At 42.8% G+C, this 22,620-nt stretch overlaps 1 protein-coding gene across 3 annotated transcripts in view; it reads left to right on the forward strand.

Moving 5' to 3' along the window:
- Positions 1-22,620, forward strand: part of LOC149166910 (protein HCC2-like) — a 278,581-nt gene that overhangs the window by 110,545 nt on the left and 145,416 nt on the right. For all 3 annotated transcript variants that reach the window (XM_089432822.1, XM_089432820.1, XM_089432821.1), the window contains exons 2-3: positions 1,810-1,944; positions 2,236-2,311. In XM_089432822.1, coding sequence (XP_089288948.1) covers positions 1,810-1,944; positions 2,236-2,311 — 211 coding nt within the window. The remainder of the gene's footprint in view (positions 1-1,809; positions 1,945-2,235; positions 2,312-22,620) is intronic.

Consider the following 22,620-nt stretch of genomic DNA (forward strand, 5'->3'; position numbering starts at 1 on the left):
ACCATAACATTACCTAAACAACTTGATCCATAACCAATACTGTCGAAGCTGGACTGAATTGATGACGACATTGAATACTGACGACGACACTCGAACACTTGTGCAATGATCTGACGAGATCCTCCTGGATCAAAAAACCAAGTCCAAACTTCAATCACTTTGTCCTTTTTCTGCTTCCACGTGTGGCTAATATAGAAGAGATATGATCATGAGTGAGTGATCAAATGTAAGTGTCACATCATGTCTTTATATACAATTCAAATGGGTGCATTTACCCCAAGGGACACACTCTTTCATGGTGGGGCCAACTTGTCCCTTTTGAGCCTACATGAAACCCAAAAATAAAATTTATTTTTATTTTAATTTCAATAATTTTTCTAGGTCAATTTAGGAGGCCTCTGGGCATGCAGGAATACCTCACATTGCTACCCAAAAAATCAACAGAGTGCTCACATCAAGAGTGAACTGGAACATCATGCCACTGGAAGAGAGGTGCTTGTGTTGAAAGGCTCTATCAATGTGATGAAAATCACACGTTTCCTCTCATAGAGTATGAGGAGTAACATGTATCAGAAGACAAACAACTATTCCCAGTATGATTCGTTTCGAACTGTGGCAAAACAAATATCCAAATTGATTATCCAGTGCTCACAGGAAAAAGGAAAAATGGTTAGACCACTGTTTTTACCTTGCAACATTAGGACTATGCTCCTTCTCCTTGTCAAGGATCTAGTTTTGTCTAAAATTAATGCAATCTCAGCCTCTATTTATCAAAATTTGTCTTCATTCTCTTCTAGCATTCCATTAAGTTGGGAAAAACACTTTTTGTTCAAGTTTTTGTCATATTAAAAAGTTGCCTTTTTGGATTTATTTTTATTTTTATTTTTATTAGTTTGTAATATATATTTTTCTACTGCCAGTCCACCAATCCCTAGAAATTTGGCAGAACCTTCTAGCCATTCTGGACACTTGTACATTCATTTCCACATTCTTGTGTTCTGGAAACTTGTGCAACGTAGTGTATGATAGCTTTGTACTTGAATAGGGACTCTATGCTATGATATGTTAATAAGGTGACTTAAAAAGTTAATTAGTCACATGCCACTTATATTTACTGCAGTAGTTTCATAACTTATCTCTCAGGAGACATCTCTTGGGAGCCCCTAAAGTTGGGGCATACAGATTAATTGAATGAGAATATAGTGCCGTGACAGAGGTGGCATTTAGTATGATTTTTTTTTTGAAAAGGCACATCATTTTAACTTGGCTAAGCAACAAAAGATTCGCTACATCTGCTGATTAGTGAAATTTGATAAATAATAGCTCTGGTGATAATGTTCAGGGTTAAAACAATTAGTTAATCTAGATGGTTTTGTTTGAAAATCCTGAAACATAATCAGAGATGACTCAACAAAGTTTATGTTTGGTAATGAAATGTGTCTGCTGGTGTGGTATTTTATATTGCCTATGTGATGTGGCTGCACAGCTATCAGAAACTTTTCATGTTAGAATTGTACCCAATATTTCGGCTTTAGTAAAGCCAGAGTCAGGTTAATTCATTTTCTTTGCTGTATATTTTATCCTCACCGCTTAATCATACTCGTGACAGTACTTTTTTAGTGATAACTATGCCAAATCTTAATTCACAAGAGTTGTAAATTGGACGATTAGTGATTAATGATGTTTCTTGCTTCAAAATGTCTAGGGATTGAGTTAAGGATACATTTATGGGTTTTTTGTTGTTCATTTTTTTCTTGTTAGCAGGATTTGTCCATAGTCATCCTTTGATATCTTATTTCATATATGCAGGTTTTGTATTTGAATAGTCATGTCTTCAAATATACAACATCATCAAATTCCAAAAAGAATGGAACTGAAACTAACCGTCACTTACTGCAGAATGGCTTGACATCAAGGCCATTGGCATTCAGGCTCAGCATTGTTGTATGTCTCTCGAGTGCTTCTGTCTATTTCTGCAAGATTCAAGAGGCATACTTCTAGTTGTTTTACATACAACATTTTGCATATGCGTTTCTTTTCACCCCTTTTTCCTGCTAGTTTTGTTTTCTATTTACTGGACGTGGTGTATGCATCTCTTTTTCTTGCCAGAGTTGCTTTCCTTTTTCTGTGCATGGTGTATGGTCAGGTCATGAGTCGAGACTAGAAGCTTTTGACTCTTTGGGTTAACAATTTAAAATGAAAAGTTCAGCAGCTGAAAATAACATGGTTTTGCAGCCAACAGCATTGTTGGTACTTATCAGTGCAGGCCTTCTGTTACACTACAATGATGAAAGGAGGGCTATACCTAAAGGTAATGGATAGAATATATCTCTCATGTTTTAGATGTGATTGTGGTTAGAATGACAGTTCTTTGTGATTCTGGTTATAAATATTTATTTTCTGTGATACCTATCCAGCTTTCTCTTTTGTTTCCTAGAAAGGAGGTTTGAAATATTACTGAAGTGGGTGTAAGAGTTTATCTATGGTATTTATGTTGAATTAGTGATGAATTTCAAGAGAAGCAAGTTAATTAAACGAAATTTTTCTTTACACAAATGAAAATTAATTTTGATTTCATACTGAAGTGGGTCCAATTTTTATACTGGTGTAAGTGCTTAGTGCTTCAAAAGTTTACAGTTGCAACCATAATATTCTTGCAGTGGCACATTCAATGAGAGTTTTGTTTGGTAATATCCTTCAGAGTGATTGAATTCTTATGTGTGGTGGATTTGGTGTCAACATTGAAAAGTTGTTATCAAATGCCTTCTGCATGAATTTGCCTTATTTGGACAGTGAATTTCTCTCACAAACTTATTGAGCTGATGGAAAGCCACAGCTTAACTGAATCTGCTGTGTTTTTTCATACACATTTATGCACTCTAGATTTGGTCTGGGTGCCTATTTCCAGCCAGTTAGGATATTAAGTTATATGGAGTGATGAGTTTTTATATCTGCATAAATATCAGACAGTCAATTTCTATAGGTGGATGTAGTAGCAATTGGGATCTTCAGCGTACCTATTGAATTGGATATTATGGCTCCTTTAATTGACATTTGTTATTTTACAAGAATCTTTAAAATAACATTGAAATAGAAAAGGCTGTGCTAAGAAGTCAGTGTAACGCAGTCAGAGACCTCTAATCTGAAAAATCGAATTGATAATTATGAGTCAAATCCTGAGATTAGAAATTGAAAATTGAAAAATTGACAAATTGTGGTTAAAGGGATGGAAAATGAAATCAACAAGAAAGGTACAACAGGGGAATGCTTGATGCATCTCCCAAGGGAAATATATTTAAGCCAGAGTAGAAATTGTAAACCAGAATATTCAAGGCAATCTCTGTTTGTAAGAAATAAAAGATATTATGTACACAAATCACTGATTTAGGTCACTAGAGCGTAAAAGTACATCAAGTGACAGTGTGAACATGGGGGTGTCCAAGCATCTCCTGAAAAGAAAAAATGACAAAATTAGAAAAAAAAATGGGTAAACCCTAGAAAATGAAGCAGTGGGCAATCCACTTGTTAGAGTAAAACACAAAAGTAAATATATATGTAATATGGTTGCTATATAAGATAATAACATTAAGGTTAGGGGTTAGGTGGTTAAATCACCATAACCAAATTATGCTATATATAAAAAGGAAATATTTTGCATTTTGGAAGTTGTAATATCCCAAGGAAAATTTACAGTAATAAACAAAGCATGCATAGTAAAAATACACAGAAAATTTGCACACAAATCAGACCACGATATAGAGCCAAAAATTGCGTTGTGCTAAGCCATTTTATTATGAAAACATGGGGTTACAATCTGATGTTTGGAAAGTGTGCACCTGGGCTTGCCTAAGGCAAGCTAGCAAAGCCCAAGTGAAGAAGACAAATCCCCCAAAGCTGCTGGCTGATATCTCCCTGGCTCTGCGCTGAACTACGCAGAAAATGAGCTGCTGGCTGTAAAAAGTAGCTGTTAGGGCCTCCTCCGGTGCTCAGAAAATTCTGGGAAATTAACCCCGGGCTCTCCACCAATAACCCACAAAAACCCACGAAGGAATTGGCCAAATGTTGACCTTGGAATTTCGGCCCAATTTCCCCTAGCTCCTGCTGCTGGGTATTTCGACCCACCTGTAAATTCTGCTGTTGAGTGTCCCCAAAATGGCTGAAATCTTTAGCAATTCTCCTTTCCAGGCTACCCCACAAATCTCAACCCCAAACTCTCTTCTCTCCTCAAGCCCCACTTGTGGCACTAACAAGGACTGCGCAGTCCCTATGCAGTTTCTGATGGAACTCCACACTCCCACTACGCTTCTCCTCGATCTATCTGAAAAGGATGAGTCTCCCTCCTTGGGCTGGCACTTAAAGTCCACAAAAGAAAAGGGTGAGATTTCCGCCTGAAAATATCTTGTGCTCAACAACATTGCAAACTTGGCTTCTAGCTCAAGCGTGCTAGTCTAAGAGAATGCTCAAATGATCAAGAATGCCCAAAGGTGATTGCCTCCTCTTTTGTCAAAGTGCCTCCCAATTGCCCATGTGGGTCCAACCATCGACTTTCCCCCACCAATTTCCCTCCAATGAGTGCATATTTCTTATGGGGTCAAATTTCTCTGATTGGCCCCCACTTACCACCAACAATTCGATTTCTTACCCTTCTCCTAATGTTTAGGTCTCTTGTTAACTCCAAAATTCAAGTGGGACCCTCAAACCCACTTTTCCTAATTGCAAGTAGGAAATAAGACAAAATTGGGCAAAATTGATATTTCCCCTTAGCAATATTGGTAAGTGGGAATATCATAGTCCTCCCCGCCAAAACGTTGCTTGTCCTCAAGCAACTGCAGTGAAGGATGTTGAAACCCAAGTGGAATCCTCATCACGTAGGTTCCTCCATCCGATAAAAAATTCTTTGATAACCCTGTTTCACAAGAGCCTCTCATGGGTGTCCAGAATAACCTTTGGCTCCTAAACCAAGTGCCCCTCATCATCCATGGGTGGTAGCTCTGTAGCTGCAGTCACTTGCTGACCCAGTGCCTTTCTCAGGCAAGACACATGAAATATGTTATGAACCCGACTCCCTAGGGGTAGCACCCGCTCGTATGCTACCTCCCCAACTCCCCTGGTGACTTTGTACAAGCCATAGAAGCGAGGCTTGAGCTTCTTGGCCCCATTCTGTTTGAGTGTCGACTGTCTGTATGATTGAAGTGTCAAGGAGACCAAATCTCTAACCTCAAACTGCCTCTCTACTTGGCCCCTATCTGCTAGAGCTTCTGCTAGTTCTGCATAGTCTGCAGGCTATCTATGAGAGCTTGCAAGATATCTTGGCTCTCCAATCCTTGGCCCTAGGGGCCTTGCTGTCTCCAAACATCACGTTAGAAAAAGATAATGCATCATAACCATACAAAACTCTGAATGGGGACATACCTATGGACATGTGGTACATTGTGTTGTAGCAGTACTTGCCCAAATGCAACAACTGTATCCATGCACGCTGATGGCCCGTCACATAGTTGCATAGATAACCCTCCAACCATTTGTTGACTATCTCTGTCTGCCCATTAGTCTGGGGGTGATAACTGGTACTTGGAGTGAGCTCTGTGCCCACTAGTCGAAACAACTCCTGCCAAAATCCTCCCATGAACTTGCTGTCCTGATCGCTGACAATGGCCTTCGGGAGACCATGAAGCCGAAATACCTCCCTGAAAAATAGTTCGGCCACCTGTGAGGCTGAAGACCAGGCTGAGATGGCGAAAAAGTGGGCAAACTTCGTTAATCGGTCTACCACCATGTATATTGTTAAAATTGGCAACTAGGGCCAAACTCCTTGTGGGTCATATTATTAATGGCAATTGATATTTTTCTTGGATCCCTCTCATTGAGAGGTGTAGGATTGATCTAAAGATCATCCGATTCTGATAAGTATTTATGGAGATATGAATTTATTTGTGTTATGGAACAATTCGTAAAGGTTGACCAGCGACCAAATAAACCCCACATGTGCTCAATGTTTTAGCATAAATAGAGGTGCCTTGAAAGTCATTTGGACACACTCACAACTCTCTTGTGATCTCTTCCTCTCCATTCGTTTGGGTTTTAATGGAAGGAAGAATCCCTAAGAGAATACGTTGAACTAGGAGGTTTGCCCTAGCCCTAGACGAAGAGATCTATACGCTACCCTCATCTACATTCATGGAGAAGAATCTTCGCTACCCTATGGAGAAGCCCTAACGCTGCCCTATGGAGAAGCCCTGATGCTACCCTATGGAGAAGCTCTAACGCAGTCATGGTGAAGAGACCTACGCTGTCCCTACAATCCCTAATGTTGCTCTAAACGTTGTCATAAAAGACAGCCCTTATCTCAATTACAAGAAGCCCTAACACTGCCCAACCTAACACAGCCATGGTAGAAGCCTAAGTACCCTACGTGGAGGAGAAAGAGTCCACCTACAACAACCCTAATCCTTAGCCGCAACAAGAAAGGGAGGCTCTAAGACAACGTGAAGGAGGCTGAGTTCATTAATGGAGGTCGAGATAACTGTTGGAGCAATAGTGACACTTTGGTGGAGGTCGAGATAATCGCTGGAGCAGTAGTGACACTTTGGTGGAGGCCGAGAGACTGTCATGGATGCCGCAGGCTGTTCTTGAGGGCTGAAGGCATAGTTTTATGGGGCTATAACGCTTAGAAAGGGCTACCGCAGCAAGAGATAAGCTCGCTGTAGCAAGCCGCAGTCCCTATCACACCTGCATGTCTACGTTAGGAGGGCATAAGGCCTGCTGGGGTATGACAAGCCAACGTGGGATGTAGGCGTGCTGAAGAAGGGTGACCGTAGTCTTGGTAGGGATGTTGCAGTTGAGGTGTGAAGGTTGGTAGGACTGTCACATTGTGAAGGCTGCCCGAATTACTGTTTGAGTGATATAATGTGACAACATTATGATGGTGATGGGTATAGTGATGAAGTGTATCATAGAATAATGAGTGCAACACAGATATAACAAAGTGCAACACTGTGATGATGAATGCTGCAATAAGGTGCAACACAATGGTGAGGTGCAACAATATGATATATTGCAGTAGTATGATATATTGTAGCAGTATGATATATATTGCAGCAGTATGATATATTACAGCAACATGATATATTGCAGCAGTATGATATATAACAGCAGCATGATATATTGCAGTCGTATGATATATTATACCAGCATGATGTATTGCAACAGCGACAACAAGTTCATGGTGCTTAGTGCAGCGAGAACACAAAGCAGCAATGGCATAGCAAGCGCATAGGTGATAGCATGATGTAGTTATGGCACAAGGTACAACAGTGCAGAATAAGTTGCAGCAGTATGATGTGTACAACATGGTCATAAGGTCCAGCATTGTCATGATGGGTGCAGCACGGTGAGGTGCAACATGATGACAAGATGCAGTGCAATGATAGGTGAAGTCGTCACCTTGGAGAATCAGTTGAAGCAGAATGTCTTCAACTGATCTCATGTATCATCTTCTTAGAGATGATCTATGCTCTTATCTAGATAAGTCAAATTGTTGACTTCTATTGTAAAGGTACTATCTCTCTCTCTCTTTGCTGAACTATTGAAGAACATATAAGAAGAATTGATCAAGGGTTCCCCACATTGGGGTTTTTCCTTGGCTAGCGCCAAATCTTGTGTCCTCTTGTCTTGGCTTGTCTTTTGTGATTTATGTTTATGTTCTATCTACAGTTTACTTTAATGCGGATGTGATTGCTAATCTGGAAAAAATATTGAGCTAACTGTGAAAATTGAAATAAATTGCTCTAAGCATAGAACATACCTAAAATTAACATGGTATCAGAGCTGAGATGAAGACAAAGCCCAAGCAAGAGTGAAAGAGCAATCACCGAAGACAGTTGGGAAAGGACAAAAGGATCAGTGGATTCCTCATTCCTCTTCAAATTCACCGAGGATGAAGTCGAAGCAGATAATATTATCAGAATGGCACAGCGGAAGTTTCTGATGGCCTACCTAAAAGATCACTTCAATGGGAAGACCGGATCTAAAGGTGGAAGGAAAGGTAGATGCCTTGGTTGCAATAAGTTCGGCCATTATGCGAAGGAGTGTCTGAATAGCAGGGACACATCGGTTGATGATGATAACAATCATTCCAGGGACATCTTCAATGATTAGAGGAATGATAGGTAATGCAGGTCATCAAGGGAATGGCCGACTCTTTAGAGAAAGCAACGAACCCCAAGTATGAAGAATCAAATGTTGTTTCTGATAAGATAAAGAAGTGTTATCTTGTATTGGCCCTCTCCCTCAGATTCTTTGGGAATCTGGCTTATTGATTGTAGTGCTTCAAGGCACTTCATCAGATAGAAGGGTGCTCTCTCTAATTTAGTAGAGATGGAAACAATCGTGGGATTATACTTGGAGCCAATGCCACCTATCCCGGAAAGGGTGTAGGAAATGTTACCTCTCAATTGAATGAGGGTAACTCGATTCATTTACAAAATCTCTTTTATGTGCCTGATTGCAAGAAGAACCTGGTGTCCATTTCGGTAATGGAAGTCAAAGGTTTCAGGGTGGCATTCATCGATGGAAAGGTACGTGTTTGAAAATAGAATTTTCAAAGATGCTTTTTCTCATGGGTTCAGGGTTGGCAATTTGTATCAAGTTGCAGGATGGTCCATTAGGGATCATGTCAATTGACATATCTCATCTATAACACTGGAGGTCTACTTATGGGGCCCTACCCGATGTGAGTCAGATGGTGACAGGGATGCCTGAATTCAAGAAGAGCATGAAGGTACATGTTTGAGATGTACCGAATGAAAATCTTACAAGGGGACCATTCCCCTTATGTAGCAGGTCCATAGGTTTGGAACAACCTGAGGAGTTTGAGATTCATGATCGGGAATCTCATGTATACAGGTGGAAGAAAGCCCTCTATGGCTTGAAGCAAAACATCCTGGGCATAGTATGAGAGGATTGATAGCTGTCCGATGAAGCTGAGATTCGCTAACAGTGAAACTGATCCAAACCGTTACTCAAAGGTTGTGGATGATAGACCTCTCATATCGGCACCTTCTAAGGACGACCTATTTCTGATAGGTGCAGACCCTCTCATTTGCAGAAGTAAGAGGGAGTTGGATTCCAGATGTGGAACGATAAACTGCAAGCCCGTGACTACCGCGAGGATCTTAACTTTTAAGAAGTTATATGGTAGTGATGTCGGACTAGATTTGGGAAATGCTTTTGAGTTTCATAAACTCATTCACATTATTGTTCTTGGTGAACTTCCATCCAGACATATGTTTTGCAGTTAGCATGATGAGTTCATATATGGTTGAGCCTCACTGGATTGGTGCCAAGAATCTTCTGAGGTATCTTCGGGGCACAATCTCTCATAAATTGAGATACATTGCCAGAAATGTGAAGCTGCATGATTATTCGAATGCTGACTAGGCAGGTAGTGTGGAAGATCGCAAGAGCACTTCTAAGTGCTGGTTCTCTTTGGATTCTGCTTCAATATCATGGATGAGCAAGAAGCAGAAGTCAGTTGCTACAAGCACTGTCTAGACCGAATACATAGCTACGAGTATGATCTCGTATGAAGCTGCCTGGTTGTGGAAGCTCTTCAGTGAGTTGTTTGTACACATGATGTATACCACCGTGATCTTCTGTGTCAACCACGGGGGGGATTCGATTGTTGAGGAATCCCGTATTCTATGATTGCTCCAGCAAATAGACATCAGATACTACCTTATCAGGGATATGGTATGTCGATGAGCGAGGAGGATCCTTCGCATTGAGACTAATGTACAGGTTGCAGACATTTTGTCAAAGCCTCAGGGAAAGGTCAAATTTGTGACTTTCTCGAACGACTTGGAGTCGTTGAGAGACCGTCTTATGAGGGTCCTGCTTGTTGCATGCATTGAGCTCTGGGAGCTCCGGGGGGCTTGGGGTACTACTGGAGCAACACGCGGACATAGGGTGACTCACCCTCCCCTAATGGTGCCCTGTGTACAGGGTGAATGGCTCAACCTTCCCCTGTGATACCCTGAGGCGGCTTAGGGACAGGATGATTAGTTCTCCTGTCGAGGCATCCTACCCATGCAGTCTGGGACTCAGGGGAAGTACCTCTCATCTGATCAATGAGAAGGGAAATGGGGTTAGGGACCATAGTAGTACTATCGATAGACGCATCGTTGTATCTACCATACTCCCTATGCTAGGATGATCTCCATTGATCTGGGATCAATGTAACTAATCTAGGATCAGTATGAGTGGTTTGAGACATTCTCTTGTGATATTGATCTGGGATCAATAAAACTGACTTCGGGTCCACAGAGAATGGTATGAGACATTCTCGATCAATTCTTCTTCTTCATGGTTCAACAGAGTAGAGTAGTGCAGGGCATTGATGGCAGAGATAGTATAGTCTAGCAGATGGATCAACGGATGGAGTTCTCCCTAGTTGAGAAGGGAGTGTTAAAATTGGCAACTAGGGCCAAACTCCATGTGGGTATTCTTATTAATGGCATTTGATATTTTTCTTGGATCCCTCCCATCGAGAGATGTAGGATTGATCTAAAGATCATCCGATTCCAATAAGTATTCATGGAGATATGCATTTATTTGTGTTATGGGACAATTCATCAACGTTGGCCAACAACCAAATAAACCCCACATGTGCTCAACGTTTTAGTATAAATAGAGGTGCCTTGAAAGTCATTTGGACACACTCACAACTCTCTTGTGATCTCTTCCTCTCCATTCGTTTGGGTTTTAATGGAAGGAAGAATCTCTAAGAGAATATGCTGATCTAGGACGTTTGCCCTAGCCCTAGACGAAGAGATCTATACGCTGCCCTCATCTACATTCATGGAGAAGAATCTTCACTGCCCTATGGAGAAGCCCTAACGCTGCCCTATGGAGAAGCCCTAATGCAGTCATGGTGAAGAGACCTACGCTGTCCCTACAATCCCTAATGCTGCCCTAAATGCTGTCATAAAAGACAACCCTTATCTCAATTACAAGAAGCCCTAACGCTGCCCTATCTAACATAGCCATGGTAGAAGCCTAAGTACCCTACATGGAGGAGAAAGAGTCCACCTACAACAACCCTAATCCCTAGCTGCAGCAAGAAAGGGACAACTTGAAGGAGGCTGAGTTCATTAATGGAGGCCGAGATAACTGCTGGAGTAGTAGTGACACTTTGGTGGAGGCCGAGATAACTGCTGGAGTAGTAGTGACACTTTGGTGGAGGCCAAGAGACTATCATGGATGCCGTAGGCTGTTCTTGAGGGCCGAAGGCATAGTTTTATGGGGCTATAACCCTTGGAAAGTGCTACTGCAGCAAGGGATAGGCTTGCTGTAGCAAGGCACAGTCCCTATCACACCTACAGGTCTACGTTAGGAGGGCATAAGGCCTGCTGGGGTATGACAAGCCAACGTGGGATGTAGGAGTGCTGAAGAAGGGTGATCGTAGTCTTGGTAGGGATGTTGTAGCTGAGATGTGAAGGCTGGTAGGACTGTCACATTGTGAAGGCTGTCCGAATTACTGTTTGAGTGATATAATGTGACAACATTATGATGATGATGGGTATAGTGATGAAGTGTATCATAGCATAATGAGTGCAACACAAATATAACAAAGTGCAGCACTGTGATGATGAATGCTGCAATGAGGTGCAACACAATGGTGAGGTGCAACAATATGATATATTGCAGGAGTATGATATATATTGCAGCCGTATGATATATATTGCAGCAGTATGATATATTGCAGTAGATGATATATATTGCAGCAATATGATATATAACAACAACATGATATATTGCAGCAGTATGATATATTACAACAACATGATGTATTGCAACAACAACAACAAGTTCATGGTGCTTAGTGCAGCAAGAACACAAAGCAGCAATGGCACAACAAGCACATGGGTGACAACATGATGCAGTTATGGCACAAGGTACAACAGTGCTAAACACTGGGACAACAGTGCAGCATAAGGTGCAGCAGTATGATGTGTACAACATGGTCATAAGGTCCAGCATTGTCATGATGGGTGCAACATGGTGCAGCACGGTGAGGTGCAGCATGATGACAAGATGCAGTGCAATGATAGGTGAAGGAGTCACCTTGGAGAATCAGTTGAAGCAGAATGTCTTCAACTGATCTCATGTATCATCTTCTTAGAGATGATCTATGCTCTTATCTAGATAAGTCAAGGTGTTGACTTTTGTTGTAAATGTACTATCTCTCTCTCTCTCCGCTGAACTATTGAAGAACATATAAGAAGAATTGATTAAGGGTTTCCCCACATTGGGGTTTGTCCCTGGCTAGTGCCACATCTTGTGTCCTCTTGTCTTGGCTTGTCTTCTGCGATTTATGTTTATGTTCTATCTGTAGTTTACTTTAATGTTGATGTGATTGCTAATCTGGAAAAGATATTGAGCTAACTGTGAAAATTGAAATAAATTGCTCTAAGCATAAAACATACCTAAAATTAACATATATGCAGTCCTTGCCCTGAACTATGGGCAACCCGGTAATGAAATCCATCAACACACTCTCCCATTTCCCCTCAGGGGTAGGAAGAGGCTGTAGCAACCCAACAGAGTGTGTCTGTTCACTGTTTTTCCTTTGGCATGTGTCACACTCTCGGACATGCCTCATAACATCATCCTTAAGGCCCTTCCATGTAAAACGCTCCCTGATGTCCCTGCATGTCTTGGTAAACCCATGATGCCCTGCTAATGGTGAGTCATGGGTAGCCTGCATGATCTTCTCCCTCAACTGGGAACTGGGCACTAAGTAAATCTGGTCTCGGAAGTAAATCACCTCGTTCATATCGGTCATCTGCCACTGCACCATTAAGGACCTCACACGCAAATCAGTCCCTGGAATACTCCACCCGTAAGTACGCCCTCCAATTTGGTGCAATGCTCATCAGTGAAATGGTAGCCGACCTCCTAGACAACACATCAACTACCATGTAGTGCTTTCCTTTGACATACTCAATGTCAAAGTTGTATGCTTGGAGCTTGCTCACCTACTTCTACTCAATGTCAAAGTCATATGCCTGGAGCTTGCTCAACTACTTCTGTTGCTTCTGCAATTGACTCTCCTCCAAGAAAAATTTGAGACTGTTGTGATCTATCTTGACCCGGAACCTGTTTCCCACCAAGTACTGCTTGAACTTGGTTAGCGCATGCATGATGGCTATCATCTCTTTGTCATAAATGGAGTACAACCTCTCGTGGGGCAGTAGCTTCTGACTCTCGAAAGCTATTGGGTGCCTCCCCTACATCAAAACTGCTCCTACATCTTCCCCTGATGCATCGCACTCAAGTATAAAGGGTCGTGTGAAATCTGGGAGTGCCAACACCGGGCAGTTGCTCATGACTTGTTTGCAGTGCTCAAAAGCCTCCTGCGCCCCATCTGTCTACTCAAACGACCTCTTCTTTGTCAAATTGATGACGGGAGCTGCCAACTGAGAGAAGCCCTTCACGAACTTCGTGTAGTAGGTATAGATACCTACAAAACCACTCAACTTTGTCATGTTCCAGGGCTCTGGCCAGTCCCGAATGGCTCTGATCTTCTCCTCATGGATTCTCACACTGTCCTCCCCAATAATGTGTCTTAGATAGAGCATCTCTGTCAAAGCGAACTCACGCTTGGACAACATAGTGTAAAACTGCTACTCGTCCAAAATACACACTACTGTCTCCAAATGGTGCAAGTGTTCCTCCCAGGTTCGGCTATAGATCAAAATATCATGGAAGAACAACACGAACTTCAACAACTGCCCATGAAACACGTGGTTCATGCAGGATTGGAAGGTGGCAGCTAGGTTGGTTAGCCCGAAAGGCATAACCAGAACTCGAAGTGCCCATAGTGGCACTTGAAAGCTGTCTTAGGGATGTCCTAATCCCTCACCCTGATCTGGTGGTACCCCGAACTCAAGTCAATCTTGGAGAAGAACTTAGCCCCTTAGTTCGTCCATCAGCTCATCTATGCGTGGGATAGAGTAACGGTTGCTGAGGGTCTTCTTGTTGAAGGCCTTGTAGTCGATGCACATGCATAAGGTCCCATCCTTCTTCTTCACCAGGACAACGGATGAAGCAAAAGGGCTGGAGCTAGGCTTAATGTGCCCAAGTGCCAACAACTCGTGAATGGTCCTCTCAATCTCATCCTTGTATGCCTTGGGATGTCTGTATGGGGTAGTAATCATGACCTGTACCCCCGACTCCAGCTCAATAGTATGCTCAAAACCCCGATTAGGTGGTTTCTCGGGCGGTATGTCTCCAAACACCACTGGGTACTTGTCCAAAATAGCCTGTATGTCTGGGTGTGGTGGCTTGGGTTGACCCCCAACCTTAGAAATCCTCAACTCCATGACCCACTCAATGTCACCATGCCTCAAATCAACCTCCATCTTGTGGGCCGAAATAGTCTGTGGAGGGTAAGAGTGCATACCTCGCAGCAAAACCAATTTGCCATTCGGCCCTGTGAATTCCATCTCCAGCTTCCTCCAATTGGTAGTGACTCGGCCAAGCGAATAGAGCCACTGGACACCCATCACCACATTGGTGTCTGACACATCCACCACGAAAAAGTGGTCTGTCACTGAATAGTTCCCCATGGTCACTGTTAAGGCGGGAACATAGTGTGTGCATTGCATGGTTCTATCTCCCGGCACAAGAACCGAAAATCCCTCAAACTCTGTTGTGATGCCCTTCCTCTAAACCATTTGTGCATCAATGAAATTGTGGGTAGCTCCACTGTCCACCAAAACTGAGACACGTTGCCCTTGCACGATGCCCCTGATCCTCAAGGTCAAAAACTTGGGTACTCGACGTAGAGATGCAAGGACCCCTCCTGTTGCTGTCAAGGGAGCTCCCCCTACTGGTGGTGGTGGTGGTGGTCCTGTCTCCACACATGCTACGCTGTCATCTCCATGTTGAGAAATCTAGGGCACTATCATTAGGTGATTTCTCTTCTATTAGTGATTGCTTGTGAATGCTTTTTACTTGTTTAGATTAGGATCTTCTTGATGTTAGATTATTAGTGTTCTTCTCATCAAACAGTCACCAATGCGTGAACATAAATACATAAGAGACATAGCATGTAGGCTATGAGCGAGGGCCAAAACCTCTCACTCTTTGAGAGGAAAAACTACACAAATTCTTCTTATAGAGATTCCAATTGGCGAATACCAAGACCAAGACCTTGACCTAGTAGCCACTCCAAGACCAAGACACACGTTCTCTTGTCAAACCTCTTCTTGACTCCTCTTCCATCGAGATCTTCATTATTTCTTTGATACCAAGATCTTCATCATTGCCTTGAGACTGTTTTCTTTACGAGCCTCTTATCACAGAGATATGACACCTTACTGCACTTTGATATGACACCGAGATAGAGGTACATATCACTGTAAGGTAGCATCTAGCTGTCCCTTTATCTTCCTTCGACTGATTCATTCAAACCTCTTCACTGCCACTGTGATCCGAGCTTCTGTCTCGCTGCCACCTTAGACTTGTTGCCACTGTGAGCCGTGCTTTTAGAGGGATCCGATTCCCTTTAACATTTAGTCACCCATACTGTCTGAAATATAGAGAGACCTTTCTATGGAGATTCGAAACTGTCTTCTTGTCTTATCCATCCGAAATACAAAGGGATCCGTATTCCCTTTGACTGTGATTACATCTAACCCATTTACTGCACCCATCCGAATCCTATCCGAATTCCTTTTTGCCTTCTCCACCAAAAAACTCAGAGACATGTGAAGTCTGTTCTAGAGATCCGAACTACTCTTTGTAATACCCATTCGAAACTTCCAAGAGATTCGAAAATCTGAACTGTATCTTTATGCGAAGAGCCTGCCTTTGTATATATGGTGGTCTGTCCGAATATATAAGCCGACATGAGTTTGTGAACCGGTGTGTCTCCATTATGTGAGCCGACATGAGTTCCTTTATTCATCTTGAGGCCGACATAGGAAGAGGACTGTGTGCTTGTCGTTGGAGGGCTATTTTACTAGATTACATTTGACATATCTTTATACATGACATTGACTCTTCGACAAATCCTAAGGCTCTCAATGGGAGCCATCTAAAATAAAATCACTTGCTCATGAAACCCATAAAGCAAGGCTTACAATAATAATTTATTTTCTTCATTACGTCATTTACAAAAGTCACTATTACATGTCATTCTGAAGACTGAAACTAGTTACACTTTTCAACACTCCACCCACCTCCAACTCTACATCGTCCTCCAGGTCAATGTCAGAAAAAACTATTGGAATTTCTAAGTCTGACTCGTTAGAAACCCTTCATGTACTTTTCTGATTTATTCCTGCCTACTTGTTCTGTTAATTAACAAGTTATTTACCATGTAAATACTGGAAATAAATACAAGTACATGCTCAACACATTACAGATCATCTACTGAAGGAAACAGAAACAAGCACACAAGTGACACCGTTGTTTTTGGACTAATGTCCCTAGAAAAACCCAACGCGGGAAAACCGGTGCAGCTATCTGAGGGTTTGATTTATTAAGCTGTTTCAGAATACAATTTGGGTGCCAAATACGGCTCACCCAACAGAGAAAATCCTCGGCAGTAGTACCTCTCTCTCGGAAGCGGATATTTCGGTCGAAACCCTTGATAAACACTCTGGCAGCTCCACAACTCCAATTTGCCCCACGAAACCCCAACGTCAGCCTCTCTACGGCCCAACGTTAGCCCAACGTCACTCTAGCTTGGCCTGCGTCAGTCTCTCGAGGCATTGTGTTAGTCCTCTGGCCCTCTGCATCACCCACGTTGGCCTTTTGAGGCATTGCGCAGGTCCTAGCTGGCTCTGCGTGAGCCCTGGCTGGCTCTGCGTGAACCCTTGGCTGCTCCTGCGTCCCTCTCTCCGGCTAATGCGCTGATCCTCCCGGTGCTATCTCTGCCTCTCTGCTTTTGTATTCACTGCCCCTCAGCTGCAACTCTGATTACTCTCTCAACTTTCTCAACAAACCTAGCCCCAGAGAGTCGAAATCTTGATCTCTTGGTGTGTTCTCCAAGTGACCCTCAAGCCTCCCCTTATACTTTTCTCGTTGACAATTCAACGACCGAGATTAAGTCCCTAATCAACAAATAAGATTAGATCTGGCTTGATCCATGACTTTTGGACCATTCTAACTCAGTTTTATATTAATTCACATTAATATTTTATTTTCCCTAAGTTTAGACTTAGGGACTCCATTAAAAATATTAATTATTTTAATATCTCCCAAAGTGGTTAGATTCTGCCCAAACCATTTCTGGGTCTTGGAGATCTCATGTTCTTTAGCCTCTCCACCAATTTTCGTGGCTAGAACACATCCGATGCTAGCCCAAATCAACAAAAACCTCAATGTAATGGGCCTTGCCTGCTGTGCATCTGTGGCTTGGTGCCCATGGTTCCTGATAGGTGAAACATAGCTGCCTCCTCTAGAGGTCTCTCTAGGTCTCCTCATCCAGCTGCCCACGTCCTTGGTTGGCTCTCGGTGGTGGAGCCTTGGTGTCTCTTCCCCTTTGCTGGAAACCCTGTCTAGGAGGTAACAATGCTCTAGCCCTGGGTAGAGCATCCTGCAAATCTCGAGCTCTCCCTACCGCGTCCTGCAAGGTGGTGGGCCTGTTGGACCTCACCAAACCCGTCAATGGATCTGCTAGCCCCTTTACAAACATGAAGACCCTCCCGACCTCTGATAGATCAAACATCATCACTGACAATCTCAGAAACTCTGAGATGTAGGTCTGTGAAAATTTGGAAGCCCAAATTTCTACTGCAGCAACTGATTAAGTTCCTTCTATTTGTTAATTACTGAACAAATTATTTACTGCTTCCTACAACAAATATCGAAAATTATCTGTTGCCTTCACCAAGTAAAATTATATGCGAAAAGAAGTAACTAAGCAAGAAAGAAATACACAACGCATACACAATTATTTTTGGACAAATGTCCCCGAAAAAAACCCAATGCGAGAAAAATAGTGCAGCAACTGAGGGTTTCTATTATAAAGCAGTAGTTTTCTGAATACAATCTCTAGATGCCTTGGTGGCTATCCAGTACAGAGAATATGATTGACAGAAGATTAGTGAGAAATACCTCACACTATCACTGGCGATCGCAACTGATCCAACCACAAAATGGCCCATCCCTTGTTGCCTCTGTGTTGACTCTGCACAGTCACTGCGTAGGTCCAGCGTCACAGCTCCTAGGGATAGCGTCACCTATTTTGCTGATTGATTTGCCTCTCTGAGACTTTGATTCTGTCCTTTCGTTCTCACACCCCGACTTCCGACTCCAGAAATCAATCTCTCCAACAAAAATATGAATCTCCTCAAGGCTTTGCGTTGCCTTTACGTTAGCCTATGCTGCCCAACATAGCCTCTCCCAGATCTCTCTCTGCCTCCTCTGCTAAGTATTCTCGGACCAGGAGAAAATATCCAACCAGAACTATACCTGCCCCTCACTGCAAGAAATCACTTCGATCTTCTCTCTAGCAACTGTTGCGTTGCCTTCTTTGAGAAATTCGATCTCTTGATCTCTCATTGATATGTTTCCCAAATGCCCATCAAGCCTCCTCTTATAATCCTTCTATTGAGAACTAATGACCAAAATTAGATTCTAATAAATGGCTCAGATCATTTTGGCTTGATACTCGTCTTCTTCTAGAGGTTTCACTGATAGTTAGATTAATACCCTTTCATTATTTTAATTCCCTAAGTTTAGACTTAGGCCTCTATTAAAAATAATTAATTATTTTAATAAAGCTGATTTCGGGTGGAATTTCCCAAAACAATTTCTGGGTATTGTGGAATACATGTGTCCAAGCCTCCTTGCAAATTTTGAGGCTTAGAGCACATCTGATGCTACTAGAAATCAACACTCCCTCTTAGCGAGGAATGTGCTCTAGTAATGCAACCTGCTGAAGCATTACCCTTCTCTTTAACATCTCCCTCTACGTTGTTGATGTCTGACATTGTTGCCCACCAACTACTGTGCAAATGCTGCATCATATTGTTGCTGACATTGCCACTGCCAACATTGCATCTATACTGCAACTCCCTCTCAAATTCGACATCTGTGCTGCTGCTGGCACTGCCACTACCAACACTGCAACCTTCTTCAAATGTTGTTGCTACTGCATCAGCAACGGAAAAGCATCCAAAATTATTGAATAGGTGTTCATTATGATGCATCTTGTTGTTGGAGTTCTAACTGCTACTAGTCTCTACGCTGACCCTCTGAAGCTTCTGCGCTGCTGCTGACTTTGCACTGTGCCAACTGCACTGCTGTCAACTCTAGCTCTGCGCTGCTCAGTCTCTGGCGCTCCTAGCTACTGCAACTGTCACTTCGACACTCCTCTGCACCAACTGACACTGGTTCATCTTGCTACTTCTAATATGGGCTCCCGTAGCAAGATATTGATCCAAGAGGTGGACTCCTCAAGGATCCTGCCCATGCAGTTCTTTTGAACTACAGTTCTATATCACCCCACGTCTGGGTAATCATGCAAACTCCTCCTCCTCGATCTGTGCGGATGCAGCCTTCAAATCATGCTTCTCGTCTTTGTCCTTCTTCAGAGGACATTATGTAGCGTAGTGACCAAATTCACCACACTGGAAGCACTTGATATTCGAAACATCTTTCTTCTTCTTCCACTACTCCTGCTGCCCCTTAGATGCAAGGGCTGCATTGTCATCGTCCTCCTTGGGCTTCGTCCCACAATTGCTGTTGCTACTATCAAGCTTGCACTTGACTAAGTCTCTCCTCATCTCTTCCTACTGAAGAGCAACCCACATCCCTTCCCAATCTGGCAATCTCTCTCTGCTTAGGATACTGTGGACAAACACTTGCCATTCTTCTAAGACTAAATTTAGGGCCAGGCTCACCATCTCAGTAGGCTGAGGTGTTGACCCCACAACTACCAATGAGTCTCGGATCTCCTGAAGCTTCATTAGGAACAGATCAATGTGCTCCCCCGTCTACATCTGCGTGGATCTCATCTTCTGCTCCAGGTACATCTTCCGTTGCTCGGAAGATCCTTCGTATAGCGTGGCCAATGCTTCCCACATCTATCGATCAATATCCTTGCCGACAATGTGACACACTACATGATCCCTCACTTCATTGAGGATCAACCTCTTGGCTTTCGCCATCTCGGCCTTGTACTTCTTGAGCGGATTTGGATCTGCGAGTACAACTATCACACTTTCAACGTAGGTTTTGAGATCGTGCTCATCCAAAAGGCATGGGATCCTTACCTTCTAGATCACATAGTTGGATGCACCCTCCAACCTATCTTGATCTCGCAACCCATTAGCTGCCATTTCGGCCAATGAAATGTCGAACTGACTCCTCTCTCCTCTATGCTGTTGCTGGGTTGGCCTATGCACTCTTTGCTGTAGTTAGTAGATCTACTGCTCCCTGCTGCTGCTCAGCAAATGAGAATTCAAACTTCTTGGCTGGAAGTCCTTTGAGCAAGAATTCCCTCAACAATCTCTCTTCTTCCTTCTGACGTTTTTTGCCCCAACAACTGCTGTAGAAAATTGCATCACACCAGAAATCTCCTCTTTGCTGAAGTTTTTGCGCTACTCCCTTGACACTGGCAAACTTCGATTTGGAAGTCTTACCTCTCTGTCGACCCACTCAGAGAGCCCTTCCTTGAAAATTTTGCTCTCTTGGCCTAGACTATGCAATCCTTCTGAGGATTCGATTTGCTGCCTACGCAGCACTTCGACCCTCCTTCTGTTCAGTGCTGGGCTCTTCCGGCTCTGCTCTCTTGCTTCATCTGCAGCTTTGATCCCATGTGAAAATTTCGAAGCCCAAATTTCTACTGCAGCAATTGATTAAGTTCCATCTATTTGTTAATTACTGAACAAATTATTTACTGCTTTCTACAACAAATACTGAAACTAATACATTGCAGCCTTCACCAATTAAAATTATATGCGGAAACAAGTAACTGAGCAAGAAAGAAATACACAACACATTACACAATTATTTTTGGACAAATGTCCCTAGAAAAACCCAATGCGAGAAAACCGATGCAGTAGCTGAGGGTTTGTATTATTAAGCAGTGGTTTTCTAAATACAATCTTTGGATGCCTTGCTGGCTATCCAGTACAGAGAATATGACTGACAGAAGATTAGTGAGAAATACCTCACACTATCATTGGCGATCTCAACTGATCCAAACACATAATGGCTTGTCCCTTGTTGCCTCTACACAGTCACTACGTAGGCCCAACGTCACAACTCCTAGGGACAATGTGTTGATTTGGAGTAGCATCGGATGTGCTCTAGCCACGAAATTTGGTGGAGAGGTTGGGGCACATAAGATCTCCAATACCTAGAAAGGGTTTGGGCAGATTTTAAACAGATCAAGAGAAATTAAAATAATTAATATTTTTAATGGAGTCCCTAAGTCTAAACTTAGGGAAAATAAAATATTAATGTGTATTGATATGAATATGTGTTAGAATGGTCCAAAAGACATGGATCAAGCCAGATCTAATCTTAGCCGTTGATTAGGGACTTAATCTCGGCCGTTGAGATGTCAACAGAAAAAAGTATAAGAGGAGGCTTGAGAGGCACTTGGAGAACACACTGAGGGAGACCAGTCTGTTCAATTTCTGGAGCGGGGTTTGCTGAGAAATTGAATCAGTGGTCTGGAGAGTAGTCAGGAGGCAGCAAGTACGGAACAAAGAGACGAGAGATCAACGCAGAAGAGGTAGACGCAGAGCCAGAGGAAGCCACACAGAGGCAGAGAGACTGCGCAGAGCCAGAAGGGCCTGTGTCATCCATGCAGAGGTTGCAGGAGTGACGCAGAAGCTAGAGAAGTTGCACAGAGCTTCAGTAGGCTGACGTAGAGGGTTTCAGGTTGACGCAGAGGGTTTCAGGCTGTAGCAGAGGTCAGAAGGGCCTACGCTGGGTTTAGAAAAGTGCTGGAAGTTTGTCTATCTATGGGTAAGCCAGTTTGGCACCTTGTTGTACAAGAAAATTGCTGAATAATAAAATCCTCCCTTGCTGCACCGGTTTTCCCACATTGGGTTTTTCCGGGGACATTAGTCCAAAATAACTGTGTCAATGTGTGCATATGTTTGTTTCTGTATTACGGTGTGATATCTGCAGCAATATTTATTTTAATGTTTGTTGAAGTAATTTCATGAATAACTTATGATGAAATAAGTAGGAAAAGTAAATCAGTTGCTGCAGTGATAGAATTTTCACATGGTATCAGAGCAAGTAATCAGAGACAGAAAGGGAAAATCAGTTATGGGTTGAGACCACGATGCAGAGGCATCCACCTCAAGGGACTCACGCAGATTTTCAGAAGATTGCACAAGAGAGAGAGATTTCGATTTCTCTATGTTGGCTTCCAGGTTGGAAGAAGAAGTGGCGTGCATGACTAGTGCTGCATCATCAGAAGTGTGGTATATAGACAGTGGAGCGTCGTTGCATATGACGGGAATTAGGGAGTGGTTCTTAGAATATCGAGAAGAGAAGATGAACTTTCAGATCACCATGAAGAACAAGGCAAAGTGTACTCCAGTAGGAAAGGGTACCATAGTTTTTTAGACAAAATCAGGA

Source organism: Pinus tabuliformis, chromosome 5_1 (assembly GCF_031772625.1).
Source record: "Pinus tabuliformis cultivar Carrire ecotype Pingquan chromosome 5_1, CPIR1, whole genome shotgun sequence".
Classification (NCBI taxonomy): Eukaryota; Viridiplantae; Streptophyta; class Pinopsida; order Pinales; family Pinaceae; genus Pinus; species Pinus tabuliformis.